This window comes from Monodon monoceros, unplaced genomic scaffold, assembly GCF_005190385.1.
Source record: "Monodon monoceros isolate NGI ecotype Baffin Bay Population unplaced genomic scaffold, NGI_Narwhal_1 Super_Scaffold_13, whole genome shotgun sequence".
NCBI lineage: Eukaryota > Metazoa > Chordata > Mammalia > Artiodactyla > Monodontidae > Monodon > Monodon monoceros.
Window position 1 is genome coordinate 80,035,678 of NW_021703769.1, and position 14,018 is coordinate 80,049,695.

At 47.2% G+C, this 14,018-nt stretch overlaps 1 protein-coding gene across 2 annotated transcripts; it reads left to right on the forward strand.

Moving 5' to 3' along the window:
- The first annotated feature begins 330 nt into the window (after positions 1-330).
- Positions 331-12,148, forward strand: ZNF3 (zinc finger protein 3). Of its 2 annotated transcripts, none has more exons than XM_029220695.1 (6): positions 331-1,507; positions 1,965-2,093; positions 4,815-4,951; positions 5,865-5,956; positions 6,247-6,373; positions 8,087-12,148. In XM_029220695.1, exons 3-6 carry the CDS (start codon positions 4,897-4,899, stop codon positions 9,154-9,156), a joined length of 1,344 nt encoding a protein of 447 aa, XP_029076528.1. In that variant the 5' UTR covers positions 331-1,507; positions 1,965-2,093; positions 4,815-4,896; the 3' UTR covers positions 9,157-12,148. The 2 variants fall into 2 exon arrangements, with proteins under 2 accessions (XP_029076528.1, XP_029076527.1); XM_029220694.1 differs by having other exon boundaries at positions 331-836.
- Positions 12,149-14,018: the final 1,870 nt, after the last annotated feature.

Consider the following 14,018-nt stretch of genomic DNA (forward strand, 5'->3'; position numbering starts at 1 on the left):
TAAAAGTGAGTGAAACTGAGTGAGCCACGTAGCCTCGCTCCTCATTCCCTCAAGCATTTCACGTGTTTCACACCTTCTTCACAGTGATGGGGCTTCACCAGTTTCCTACGATCTGTATGGATCTACATCGGTAACTTCCCCAAGTCTTTTCTACTTGCTTGCCTTGTACAGGTTTTGTGCTCATGTGAACTCTCTGATGGGCTGGAATGTTTTCTTCAGATTTTAGTAATTTAAAGGAGGCATTTTTACATGAAACAAACACAAAACTTGGTTTGTTTGGAAGCATAAACTTGGTTTATTTGGAAACTTCAAGTAAGGGTGAATGTTCTATATTGAATCCTTCCAGCGTCCTCCTGTTTGCTGCGTGTCATCTTGGGACTCAGATCCCTCGGACACGGTGAGCAAGGCTCGGCTCTCGGCGGCCCCGCGGAAGACCACGTGAGAGCGCAGCCAGGTCCCACTCAGCCCCCTGCGCCCCGCCTTCCGCGCCCCGGCCAAGCATGCGCCCTGAGGACCAGGTGCGCGGCGCCCCACCCGGCCTGGCCAGCAGGGGGCGCGGCTGGCGGTGCGGCAGGCCTGGAGTGTCGCGTCGGTGCTGGGGCCCTGCGCCCAATCAGCAAACCACCGAGAGGCGAAGACCTTCCATTTTCCTAGAAGGAACAAGTGGATGTGGGGGGACCGGGGGAGGTGGTGGTGGTGGTGAATAAGACCGACCCGGAAGCGAAACGGAGGGAACTTCCGTTCTTTGTTCTGTCCCCGGTGTGTGGGTCTGTGACAGGGTCAGCCGGGGCCTGGTCGGTGTCCGGCCCCCCAAATCTCCCGTCCCTGCCCCCAGGGTGAGTCCGGCCGCCCCCGGGGCTCTCGGTGGGACGGAGGCAGTGGTCGCCGGGGAAGGGGTGGTGTCCGTGCCGCTGCGGCCCGCGGGGTCCCCAGGCCCTCCTGGGGCAGGGTGCCGGGAGGCTCTGGTCCTGACTCCGCTTCCCCAGGGACCCCGCCCCCCAGCGGGCCCTGCGTCGCGGGAGGAAAGGGGCTGCGGTTATGGTTCTGTGACAGCGCCCAACTCGAGTACTTTAAAGTTCTGGTACGGCTGGATAGGCGTTCCTCTCTTTAAGACAGCTGATGAAAACGACCCTAACTTGGTCGTTCCTCGAGACGCTTTCATTTGATGTTAACACAGTTACAGTTATCCGCGCCCGCGGCACGAGAGAGGGTCGATTTTTTACTGGGCTGGGTCTGAGGACCAGAGAATGAGTTCAACGAAGTGTGCGCAGTTAAAACTCTTCAGATTCCAGAATAATCCCCTTGGCGCCCAGTAAATCGAGTCTTTTTCGTAGAGTGGTACAACTGTGTCCCATTTCCAGTTGTCATAGATCCCTGATTTGATTCGCTTTTCAAGTGGGACTGAACACCGACCGGTGTTTCCATTCTGAAGGGCATGTATAAACTCCAGGAAAGGATAAGCAGGATGCTGAACCTGAAGTCTGTGGGATAATTAGAGGAACTGAAGGTATTTATCCCCAAGAAGAGAAGTTTGTGGAGTGGGCATCAGTTGGTTTCAGGTGTTTGGTGGAGAATTTTGTGGAAGGAGAAGATCCTATCATTGAAGGTCCATAGGGCACTAAGCCTCTGAGAGGTGAAGGTCCAAGGGGCGTCCGAAGACCTCTCTAATGGCTAAGCTGTGCAGCAATGGGACAGACGCCCTGCTGAAGCGGCTGAGAGTGTCTAGCAAGTTAGCCGCCAGAACCTTAGGAACTTGAGAAGGTGTTTCTTGCCCTGGGTGGGAGGTTGACCTGGAGAACCTTGACTTCTGTTTCAGCTCTAAGGGTTCAACACAAATACCAGTTGTGGTCTTAATCAGTATTTATTAGCATATGTCCCCTCTCTTTTCCTCTTATCTCTAAATATCTAGATTAGAAGTGAAGTTTACATAAACATTTAAAATGCCTTTTTTTTTTTTTCCTTAGTCCTACAGCATTGGCATCAACTAAAGTCAGAATTCCCAAGAACTTGAACAGAGGCTGCCAAGTTCCCAGTAACTGCTACTCTGGCCTTTTAGAGACCAACTCCAGAGAAGGAAGGAAAGAATCCAGGAGGTAAAGCTTTCCATGACTTGTTCTCACTGCCAGGTCATCTTTCCCAGTCCCCAGGCGCACTCCAGAGAGTGGGGTTGGCAGTGGAGCAGGGGAAGGGCCCTGCCAGGACCTGAAGCTCTGGGGGCACAATGGAGGTTTTTCTTTCTATGGGAAATATTGTTTACTGATCCAGACACCGGGGACTTGTTCTCAACAATATCCGTTTGAGTTCCAGCTTTGGTTAACCCAGCTGGGAGGAGGGAGTGTTGCTTTCTTCTCCGGAGTCAGAGCCTCTGACTTTCCCTTCTTTTCTAAAGGAGAGTTTAGACTGAGAGCGGATTTGTTGGGGGTGCCTGCTTATAACCAATCCTGGAGATTGTAAAGTTCATTGACAGAAAAAGATGGCTGGCTCTGAGAAAGAGTTGAAGGGCCCCAGCCAAGAGGGTGATGGTGGCAAGAGGGTGTGTCACCTTGATTGTCAGTGGGTCTGGCTTATGCCTGATTCATTGCTTTTCACTGTGTAATGGCACTGGTGATGGGCCTTCTACATCCCCTTGCTGCCCAAGGACTAGAGTTCTCTGAACTCTTAGGGCCCCTCCCCTTTTTATGCCTTAATGTGAATGCAATAGTCTGTAATGATGAAGCAAATACCTTTTGCATTGCTGATTTTCTAACTCCTTCCAGTAGTGCTTTGCACTGTTAATTGGCACTCACCAAATGTTTGTTACACGAGCAAATGAACAAAGAGGGAGGCAGACAAAATCCAGGGGTTTTCCCTGTTCTTGCCTCAGTGTAAGGATGTGTTGGCAGCTGTGGCACCTATGCTCCATCTGTTGATTCTTGCCACAGCGTTCAGTTGTGAAAAACAAACTTGTACTTGAGATCCAAACCTTAGTCTAGGTACTAATGTTACATCTTATTCCCTGGAGCCACAGAGAACAGCAACCGGGGAGTGGGGACCTTAGTAGGGACAAAAATGGAGTAATAAATAATCTTATGCTTTTTAAAAAGCATTGGTTCTTGCTTCAGGGACTTACATTCTGATCCAAGGAAATCTCTTATGAGAGAAGGGAGATAAAAAAGAAGGTTGGCTGCTACCTTCTTGGGGAGAGGAAATACAGCAACTGGGATTAGTCTCTCAGAACCTGGCGAATATATACACCCACCCCTGTGATGAGACGACACAAGGACCACAAAAAGGGACTAAATCCTTCAATAACATCCCACCTTTGACTGAGACTGGAAGCAGAAAACTTATCTTTTTTTTTTGTTTGCTTTTTGGCCGCACCACACAGCTTGTGGGGTATCAGTTCCCTGACCAAGGATTGAACCCAGGCCACAGCAGTGAAACCGTCGAATCCTAACCACTAGATTGCCAAGGAGTTCCTGAATTTATCTTAATTTAATAGATCTGAGCTATTTGCCCTGGTTCTGTGGGACAGGTATTGTTTCCTCAGGGTTTTTAAATTAAGACAGAACTTACGGAAACTCCCCCATGGTCTCTGTTATTTGGGTGCTTTTTCGTGGCCCCTCTTCCTCCAAGGATAGCATCTACATTTAATATAACAGCTAGAAACTTACCACAGTAAATTTCTTTTTCTTCTACTAATTCTAACATTTATGAGGGTTTTTAAAAAATCTGTATAGGGCTTCCCTGGTGGTGCAGTGGTTAAGAACCCGCCTGCCAATTCAGGGGACACGGGTTCGAGCCCTGGTCCGGGAAGATCCCACATGCTGTGGAGCAACTAAGCCCGTGCGCCACAACTACTGAGCCTGCGCTCTAGGGTCTGCAAGCCTCAACTGCTGAGCCCGCGCACCACAACTACTGAAGCCCGTGCGCCTACAGCCCATGGTCCGCAATAAAAGAAGCCACCGCAATGAGAAGCCCGTACACCACAATGAAGAGTAGCCCCTGCGCGCCTCAACTAGAGAAAAGCCCGCGTGCAGCAACAAAGACCCAGTGCAGCCAAAAATAAAATAAAAAATATGTATACATTAGCATTATCCATTATTCCAAGTATTCTTAAAAGTTGATATGATACTTACATTTTGCACTCTGTGTGTAACACTCTTTTTCACTTTAATATTTTTCATTTGAGTAGTTGCTTCATATTTCATTCTGCTAATGGCATCATTTGGTACCCATGTTCCCCATTTTTTGTTGTTAGAAATATCACTCAGTGTTGGGGGGGGGAGCCTAAAGTGGGATGTCGCCCAGGAACTTTGACCTAAAAGACTAATCCCAGTTGCTGCATTTCCTCTTTGCTGTTTTGGTACTAACTGAAATGCTAGTTCCCCTCTGTCTGTATTCAAGAGGGTTTTTAAAAATTATCTTTGGGACTTGCTTGGTGGCGCAGTGGTTAGGAATCCGCCTGCCAATGCAGGGGACATGGGTTCGAGCCCTGGTCCAGGAAGATCCCACATGCTGCAGAGCAACTAAGCCCGTGGACCACAACTACTGAGCCTGCGCTCTAGAGCCCGCCGAGCCACAACTACTGAGCACACGTGCTGCAACTACTTAAGCCCGCACACCTAGAGCCCGTGCTCCACAATAAGAGAAGCCACCTCAACGAGAAGCCCGCACACATCCAACAAAGAGTAGCCCCGCTTGCCACAACTAGAGAAAGCCCACGCGCAGCAACGAAGACCCAATGCAGCCAAAAATAAATAAAATTAAAAAAAAAAAAAAATATATATATATATATAAAATTATCTTTGAACCTTGAACTTTTCCTTCTACAGTGCTTCCTCATTCTCATTCAAAACCTGCTTCTTGCTGGCTCTGCAAATAGGAGACCAGAGATCCAAGCTTCAAGCCCGACCCATGGAAACTCAGGCTGATCGAGTATCTCAGGAACCTCAGGCCCTGCTTGAGAGTGGTAAGGAATCAGCGTTCCCTCGTCTTTTTATTCAGCCATTCAGCAATCACCTGTTGAAATCCCTCATTCACCAAGTGCTGGGCTAATTTCTGGAATCCAGACTGGATAGGACATAGTCCTTGCCTTTCACTAGCTCCCCGCCTAGTGGGGAAAGGCGGAATGAAGCCATTAGTTAAGTATAGCTTGGAACTTCCCTGGTGGCGCAGTGGGTAAGACTCCTTGCTCCCAATGCAGGGGGCCCGGGTCGATCCTTGGTCAGGGAACTAGAGTCCGCATGCCACAGCTAAGAAGTCCGCATGCCACAACTAAAGATCCCGCATACCGCAACAAAGACCTGGCGGAGCCAAATAAATAATAAAAAAAAAGAATTACAGGAAAAGATGTACAATCAAGCACAGATAACAGGAGACATTTGTAGTGTGTAGATTTGATCTGGGGATAGAGAAAAAGAGAACAGTTGTGGGCATTGTGTCTTCAGTCAGGGCTGAGATGAAGCCCGTTTTCCTCTGGTCAAGAATTTTGTCCAGGAGTTTGAGATGTGGAGAATGATGGAAGGGACATGAACAGGATAGCTGTGTTCTGGCCAGGCTTGGGAGGATGGACGAGAATACACGAATCACTAACAGTAGTTCTGGGCAGATGTCATGGAGAGTAGAGTGGAAAGAAAGGAAAGGACCTGGGGCAGACCAGAGAGCCTGGGTCACCAGGGCTTTGGGCGTCTTTCCTCAGGCAGGAAGGCCCACGCTGAGCGTGCTGGCCGTAAGTGTAAGCACCTTCTGTAGCTGCAGAAGGAGTGAACTTAGAAATGTAAGAGGGGGTGGGTCCTTGGTTGTCCCAGGACCTGTGAGTTCTCTGTAGGTCGAGAGGCTCGAGTGCAGATCGACTGACTCATGGACCCTTTAATTGTCCTCAGCTCTTCCTTCCTCAAAAGTTCCTGCATTTTCCGACAAGGACAGTCTGGGGGATGAGATGTTGGCAGCTGCACTGCTAAAGGCCAAGGCCCAGGTAAGCTGTGCTTTTCTTATCCTTCTTTCCCTTCCCATTTTGCAGAAGCTTTTTGTGTAGCAACATCCCATTCCGTGCCCTGAACCTACGATTCCCTCTATCAGGACTGTGGGCGTTTCCTGCTACACAGTGGAACTTCGCTTTATCTCAGACTCTCTTCTCTCCTCCTCCACTCTGACCTCCTCTCCCACTTCCCAATATGCGTTATTCAGCCCCATCCCGAATTAGCTTTTGGCTCTGCCAGTCCCATCCTGCAGCCTGAAATTGCACGGGAGAACATGTTGTTTCAGGAGTTGGTGACCTTTGAGGACGTGGCTGTGTATTTCATCCGGAAGGAGTGGAAGCGTTTGGAGCCTGCTCAGAGGGACCTCTATAGGGATGTGATGCTGGAGAATTACGGGAACGTGTTCTCCCTGGGTAAGGAGTGATGCTTCCTCAGTAAAACTCCCTTGCCATTTCTCTGCCTCCTTGTTTGCTAGTAATAGTTGAGTCACTGAAAATCATTAGCTAAGGACTGACTTAGTCTCAGAAAATTCTAACAATAGTAGCAACTCCCATTTGTACAGTAATTTGCAGTTCATAAAGAGTGTTCATAGATACTCTCTCATTTAATCCTCACAGTGATGCAGCTGTTGAGGTCGCTGGAATTAGCCTCATTTATAGGCGAGGAAAGAGAGCTCAGAGATCTTATGCTTTGCATACGGTCATATTGCTAGTGACTGGCAGGACTCGAGCCCTGGCCTTTTCATTCTATACTTCTTTTTAAATCTGGCACTTTTTTCCATGTTATTCTTAGGACTTAACATTAACATATAACCCAGAGATTTTCCCAAAATATTACATATTGGGATCCCTAAACATGTGAGGTACTGCTCAGTGCCCAAGTGAACATTCTGGAACTCTGTCTAGCTCCTCCCCTTCTCTGTCGGACTTCCTTTAGGGATCTGTTGATTTGTGGATGGACCTAGTGTAACTGCTGCTCTTGTAGAAATTTCAACTTGCGTTAGGGAGCAGTTAGCTTCTTAACCTGTCGTCTGTGGACTCTTCATTCCTTTACCCTCGCCTGCTTTCAGTGAGGACATTCTCCTGGGCAAGACCAGCGGGTCTTCCTGACTCCCATTTGAGAACTCCCCATGCATTTCCTCTCTGTCCCCTGCAGATCCTGGGTCTGGGATTGAGCTCTGGGGCCATTTGGTATGAACAGGATAAACCTTGTCCCATGTCTTTCCCTGTGAGCAGGATTCCCATTTCTGAATTTTGACATGATCTCTGGGCTGCAGTGAGAGGAAGAGCCGAGGGTCCTGGGTTTGAAGGGCACTGAGCAGAGAGGTCCTGAGAGGTACCTGTTCAGGTGAGGGAGATAACAGCTCTTTCTTTCCCTAACACTCACTGCCCTGCCTTTACTCTTACAATGTTGACAGACTAAAAATGCTAACAGTCTGGACCCTTTACCCTTGTCCTCTGTGCCTGAAGTTCCCTTCAAAACCCCAGAGCAGTGAAAATAGTGAAGGCAAACCTGGAAACTGTTGACATAGCCTCACATCGTAGCACAGCTTTCTAGGCCTGGGGCCCAGAGATGGACTGACCTCTGTCTCAGGCCTGTTTCCATGGACTTGGCATATAGGTGCCACAACTACAGACCCGAGTGTCCTTTTCTCCTGGGGCTACAGGGCTTCACCCTTGTCGCTTTGTATTCATCACCTTCCCACTTTTCTCCACACCGTCTGTGGTTAGTTTCTTGTACCTGCTCCCCACTTCATCCTCTAACTGTTCTGCAGTCACCATCTCCCAGGTTATCTTCAGTCTCTGACCTCTAGGACTTTGTCACTTCATTAAACCGTATGTCCTGTCTCTTCTGTTTTTGGTTCCCTGCCTCTGCCTGATCCAACTTTCTCTACACTTCCAGCTCCACCTCTTTTCTCGATTTTTCTTCCTGCCTTTCTCCTTCCCTGTTTCCTTGGCCCGGTTCTCTTATTCTGCCTTAGCTACGTACAGCCTGGGTAGGCCTCTTTGCACACAGATAAGAGTCATGTGCTTTTAGCCTGTGAACATTATGTGATTATACTGTCTCTGGTTTTGATTCTTCTTCCCACAAAGAACAAGTGACATTTGTGTTTTGCATTGTGCCAGATGGTGAGACCAGAACTGAACATGATCCAGAAATTTCTGAAGATACAGGATCACACGGGGTGCTATTGGGAAGATTCCAAAAGGATATTTCTCAGGGTCTTAAGTTTGAAGAAGCCTATGAACAAGAAGTCAGTCTGAAGAGGCAGCTGGGGAGCTCCTCTGGAGAGAGACTGAATAGGAAGATACAGGATTTTGGTCAAGTGACAGTTGAGGAAAAGCGAACCCCCATGGGAGGGAGAAGTGAGAAATACAGCGATCTGGGGAATAGCTTCACTGTGAGTTCCAACCTTATTTCCCAGCAGAGACTTCCTGTGGGGGACAGACCCCATAAGTGTGATGAATGTAGCAAGAGCTTTAATCGAACTTCAGATCTTATTCAGCATCAGAGAATCCACACCGGGGAGAAACCCTATGAATGTAGTGAGTGTGGGAAGGCCTTCAGCCAGAGCTCACATCTTATTCAGCATCAGAGGATCCACACTGGGGAGAAACCTTATGAATGTAACGACTGTGGGAAGACCTTCAGTTGCAGCTCTGCTCTCATTCTCCACCGGAGGATCCACACTGGAGAGAAACCCTATGAATGTAATGAGTGTGGGAAAACCTTTAGCTGGAGCTCCACCCTCACTCACCACCAGAGAATCCACACTGGAGAGAAACCCTATGCTTGTAACGAGTGTGGGAAGGCCTTCAGCAGGAGCTCCACCCTTATTCATCACCAGAGAATCCACACTGGAGAGAAGCCCTATGAATGTAATGAGTGTGGGAAGGCCTTCAGCCAGAGCTCACACCTCTATCAGCACCAGAGGATCCACACTGGAGAGAAGCCCTATGAATGTATGGAATGTGGAGGGAAGTTTACCTATAGCTCAGGCCTTATTCAGCATCAAAGAATCCACACAGGGGAGAATCCCTATGAATGTAGTGAGTGTGGGAAAGCCTTTAGGTACAGCTCAGCTCTTGTTCGCCACCAGAGAATTCACACTGGAGAGAAGCCTTTGAATGTAATGGGAGTGAGCAAAAGTTCTCTCCGAGTTACTGCTGAATTAAATATCAGAGAGTCTACGTGAAAGAGAGCCACACGCCTGTTTTCCTCACTTCCTCTGAGTTTCAAGAGCTCCTGCCTTACTATATAAGTATGAACAATTTGGGACGTGTCCCTTCCGACTCCATCCTTTCGCCTTAGAGAATGGGGCATATTGGGCAAATCATCCTGGCACAGTGGTTAGCAACCTAGTCAGTTTTCCCAGGAATGACACCAGCCTTGAAAAATTAGGGTGCAAGCAGCAGATTAAGTGCTGGGAGTAGAGGGAAGCTCTGGGACCAGTCTCCTTCCATTTGGGAAGGGAGTTTGCACTAGACCATTTTTCTCACACCATTTCCAAGGTGGGGATGGAAGCACAATAGGAATAAAATTCCAAGGATTCCTCTAATTGGAATCAGCATAGTCAGCACAGAAGAAAGTGGAAAGAATGTTCTTGGTCATGTTTTTCCTAGAAAGGGGAAATGGAGGCTGTATTTCAAAGCCACTGCTTCTAATCCAGCTTTAAATTTTGATAAGGAATGTGCTATTTTGTTTCATGACTTCATTAATTATGGGAATCTGGTGCTGAGGGATTTGTTATTTTGTTGGGCATGGGGGAAGACCCCAAGAGAGGTTTTCTGTAGTGACTGTATATCCTTCAGGGCTCTTAGAGCAGCAAGACCAAGTTTCCAAGAGCAGTCTGACGATATGGGTGGAGAACTCACTCTTCCCTTTTGTGACAGTGAGTCTAACATGAGGGAAAGGATCAAAAGCATTTAGCACTGGCCTCTGTCTCATTCCCTCCCCTCTCCTCTCCCTTTTCCTCCTGCCACTCCTGTGATGGAAAGTGATTTAATCTAAACCCCTAACAACTAAGGACACTTTTAGGATCTCGCTCAGCCAGCTTGCCCTGCCCTCTTATACCAATGACCTCTGACATCTGGCCCCAGCAGCCCGACCTCTCCCGACCCCACCTCTGACTTCAACAGCCAAGTGTGAATGCAGAGAGCACAGTCCAGAGGAGGAAGCTCGGGTCTGAGCCTGGCATCAGGGCTCCTTGCTGGCTTAGGATGGAGCTCTCCGAGTTTTCCCAGCGGAAGGGATGACCTTTCATTATATTTTCCAAATCCTGCTCATCCTGTAGCATAAATCAAATGCACTATTAAACAGAATAGTTTTTCAGAAGGACAGATGGAGTGTGTTTTTGTGCAGGGGCCAAATTTATTTCGGTTTAAACAAGAAACATTAGTGACTGTAAATGGAATCTTTAAAAATTAATCTTTAAAACTTGTTACAGACAGCTATTTGTCTTCTAGTCTCAAATCTGTGACCTCTCTCCCTTGACTCTGTCCTTTCCTCTACACACTGCCACAGACTATCTCATTTACACAGCCGCTTACACATTCGTACCCACCTTTAGGATTTCATGTGCTGCATGGCATTCTGTGTTGCACAATACTTAACACCAGCAACCAAAACTAGAAAGGTGTTTCTGAGTATGGGGTTCTTGACAAGAGCATACTTGGTTGTTGGGTAACAGTAGGCATATTGAGGGAATTCCCTAGTGGCCCAGTGGTTGGGACTCGGTGCTCTTATTGCCAGGGCCCCGGGTTCCATCCCTGGTTGGGGAGCTAAGATCCCACAAGCGGCATGGCTTGGCCAAAAATCGCCCCCCCCCCCAAAAAAAAAACCCAATAGGCACATTGAGATTTCTTGGTTTGGCTCTTGGTGGGAGGCTACAGTCATGGAGAAGGCTGAGATGAAAGTCTGATGGAAAAGACGAGGAAATGTCTGGAATTCTGACCTCTGAAAAATTTTGGATCATATATTGTGACTGACTAATATGTTTTTAATTTCTTAAAACTACCATGAAACTCATCATTTTTGGCTCTTCTTTGACACCCACCACAGACTTGAGATTGACCAAGTGTAGACCATGAAGTATCATAGCAGGGTCACGAGGCTGCTTGTTAGTTATGCAGGTGTCTGAGCCCCAAGTCAGACCTATAAAGTATAATTGCTGAGGGTAGAGCCTAAACATTTACACTGAGAAGGAAGAAATAGAAAATGGAGGAAATTTCTAAGAGAGAAACCTGAGCTAGGCCTTATAAGACCCGTGTGTAAAGGAGAGGAGGTTCCAGGCAGAACAGTTTGGGGTGGGCCTGAGCCTGGCTGCTCATGTGCAGGTTCAACTGTGAAGCTCTGGGAAAGATCCCTGAACAGGTAGAACTGCTGGATGATGGACAGTCACTGCACAGCAGGGCTCAGCCTTCTGACCACCCCCAACCCCGACCCCTACCCCTGCCCCTAGAAGACTTTGTGACACTCCTCAGAGCATCTCAGGGGGGGGCCCTGAGACTGAGCAGGGCCATTGTGTGAAAAATATGTTTTTTAAAAAATATCTTTGAAACAGCTACAACATCCGATTCACCTGATTCTCCTGATTGTTCATTCCTTTTTCTCTTAATGATTCCTCTTCTCAGTCCCTAATTGAGCATTCCGTAACGTTCAGTCACTGTATCAGTGGTCTCTTCCTATGCCATTATCCTTGGAACCCATTTATTCCCATGGCTTCGACTGTTAACCTCTATTCAATTAAATTTTAAATCTGCACATGGGGTACTGATCACTCTCAAGCTCCAGTCTCGGGTATCTAGCGGACTGCGGGGCATTTACACTTGGGCCTCTTAAAAGTTGCAAATTATTTGCTTCAAACCAAATATGATTTTTCCCCCATATGCTGCCCCAAATTTTCTGTAAACCTCTCAGGGTCTAAACTTCTGAGTTTTCTTTAATTATGCTCATCCTCCTACATCTGACCAGTGTCAAGTCCTGGGCAGGGTCAGTAAGCAAGATGTGGAAAGACAGATTGTTGTCAGAGGGGAAGGTTTCAGAGTTGAGTCATGGAGGCGGTGGGGTTTCCAGTGAAGGTAATAATAGTGGAGATGTGGCATACACTCTTCCTGGCCCTTTCCCAAGTGGTGGTCATATATTAAATCATTTAATCCTCACAACAGCCTGTGTGTGACGCAGGTGTTAGTATTAACCCCATCTTACAGAAGAGAAAACAATTGAACTTGCCTAGGGCATGGCCTAGACGCCTTGGATGTGAGGTCAGGGGGCCGGTGTGAAGAGCAAACGTCATCCAAGCAATTGCCTTGTCCTGTCAGTTACAATTCTACCATCTCCTTCCTAGTTCCTCCTCTTTGTTTCCTTTGTTGCGAACCCTAGAGTTTGGGTCTTTATGACTTTTCCTCTGGATCACATAAATAATCTCCTAATGGATTAATACCTTTATTTTCTCTCCGGTTAATCTCCCCTAAGCTCTACACCCATCTTGTCACTCCTTTACCAAAAAGTTTCAATGTCTTCTCCCTCCTTAAAGGATAAAATTCAAACTCCTTAGCCATATAGTCCAGGCTTTCCTTGAGCTGGTGTCTACATATGTGTACAGCCTTCTCCTTTACTGCTCTTCACACATCTGAAAGCCAGATGTTTGAGAAAACAGAGGTGGGTAGTAGGGCGGTAAAAGATTTTTATTCAGAACTATTATAATAGGGAAAAAGAGGCCTCAGTGTAGAACTGGGCTCAGTTCTGAATACAGCATGGCCACATGGGAATTTATAGCTAAGGAGTAGGGCGGAGGTCAGTGGATAGAAAACTTCTAAGGGGAAGCTTTAGGGGTAAGAGGGGTTTTGGCTAAACTGACTTAGCAGGATTCTTGCTGAAGAAAGGCCAGGGTGGTCAGACATCACCCTGGGGTGATGGTGCAGGATGAGGTAACTGACTAGATACTGACTGAGGGGGACCAGACGTGAAGGATGGGGAACTCTTGCTAAACTGACTTAGCAGGGTTCTTGCTAGAACTGGATTTTGCAAGGAAGTGCACAGAGGGGCCTAAGAAAAGGTTCGGGAGCCTGAGTAAGGTTTGCTCAAGCAAAGAATCTCTGTCACATCATATAGCAAGATGATAACAAGGCCCCGAACACACCCTACATCCTGCCTGTGAGGTTGTTCACGCACAGTGTTCCCACGTCCCGCTCCAGTTCCTTACCTCCAGCCAGTGAAAATCAGAGTCCAAGAGGGCCTGTTTCAAGGCGGTCTTCAACCTCCGCTCAGCGCAGACACTAAACAGTAGTATCCTGGCGGACGGCTCTTGGGTCTCTGTGGTCTCTTTAGGGATGGGAGGCTTGTTGTTACCCCAGGCAAAAGCAGGTGATTCCACTCTTGAGCTTTCTCACTGCTGGAAATTAAGTTGCGCTGCATGCTGTCTCCCTGTAAGCTTCTGCCTTCCACGGTTAGCTTTGCCTTCTCACCTGTGGAGTGATTCCGAAGGATATTATCAGTCCTGGCAAAAGCAATTTCATTCCTGATGCCCCCCGCCCACCCCAAGTCACGCCTGTCCGAGCTCCAACTGAAATAATTTTGAGAGAGGATGTTGTGTTAAGTTTCCAAGTAGAGGAAAAGCCTGGTTTTACCTGAACCCTGCAGCTGACAGGAATGTGAGCCACGGGGTGGTGGTGGAGAAGAACATCTTAACAAACCGTTCCTTTTTAATTAAAAGATTGTTTTTAAAAGCTCCCCAAAGACATTTCCTTTTTTTTTTTTTCATTTTCATAAATTGTTTATAGAGCTTAAGGTGTTTTTCCACTTCAAAAAATAAAAAGAAAGCCCAGTCAGGTACATTATTTTTTTTTTAATTTTTATTTATTTTTTTACAACCTTGTCTTTTATTTATTTTTTAACATCTTTATTGGAGTGTAATTGCTTTACAATGGTGTGCTAATTTCTGCCTTACAACAAAGTGAATCAGCTACACATACACACACATCCCCAGGTACATTATTTAAAATATATCAATAATGAAGAACTGAAGAGTTTTTAAATGAGTCCAAATTCCCATGGACC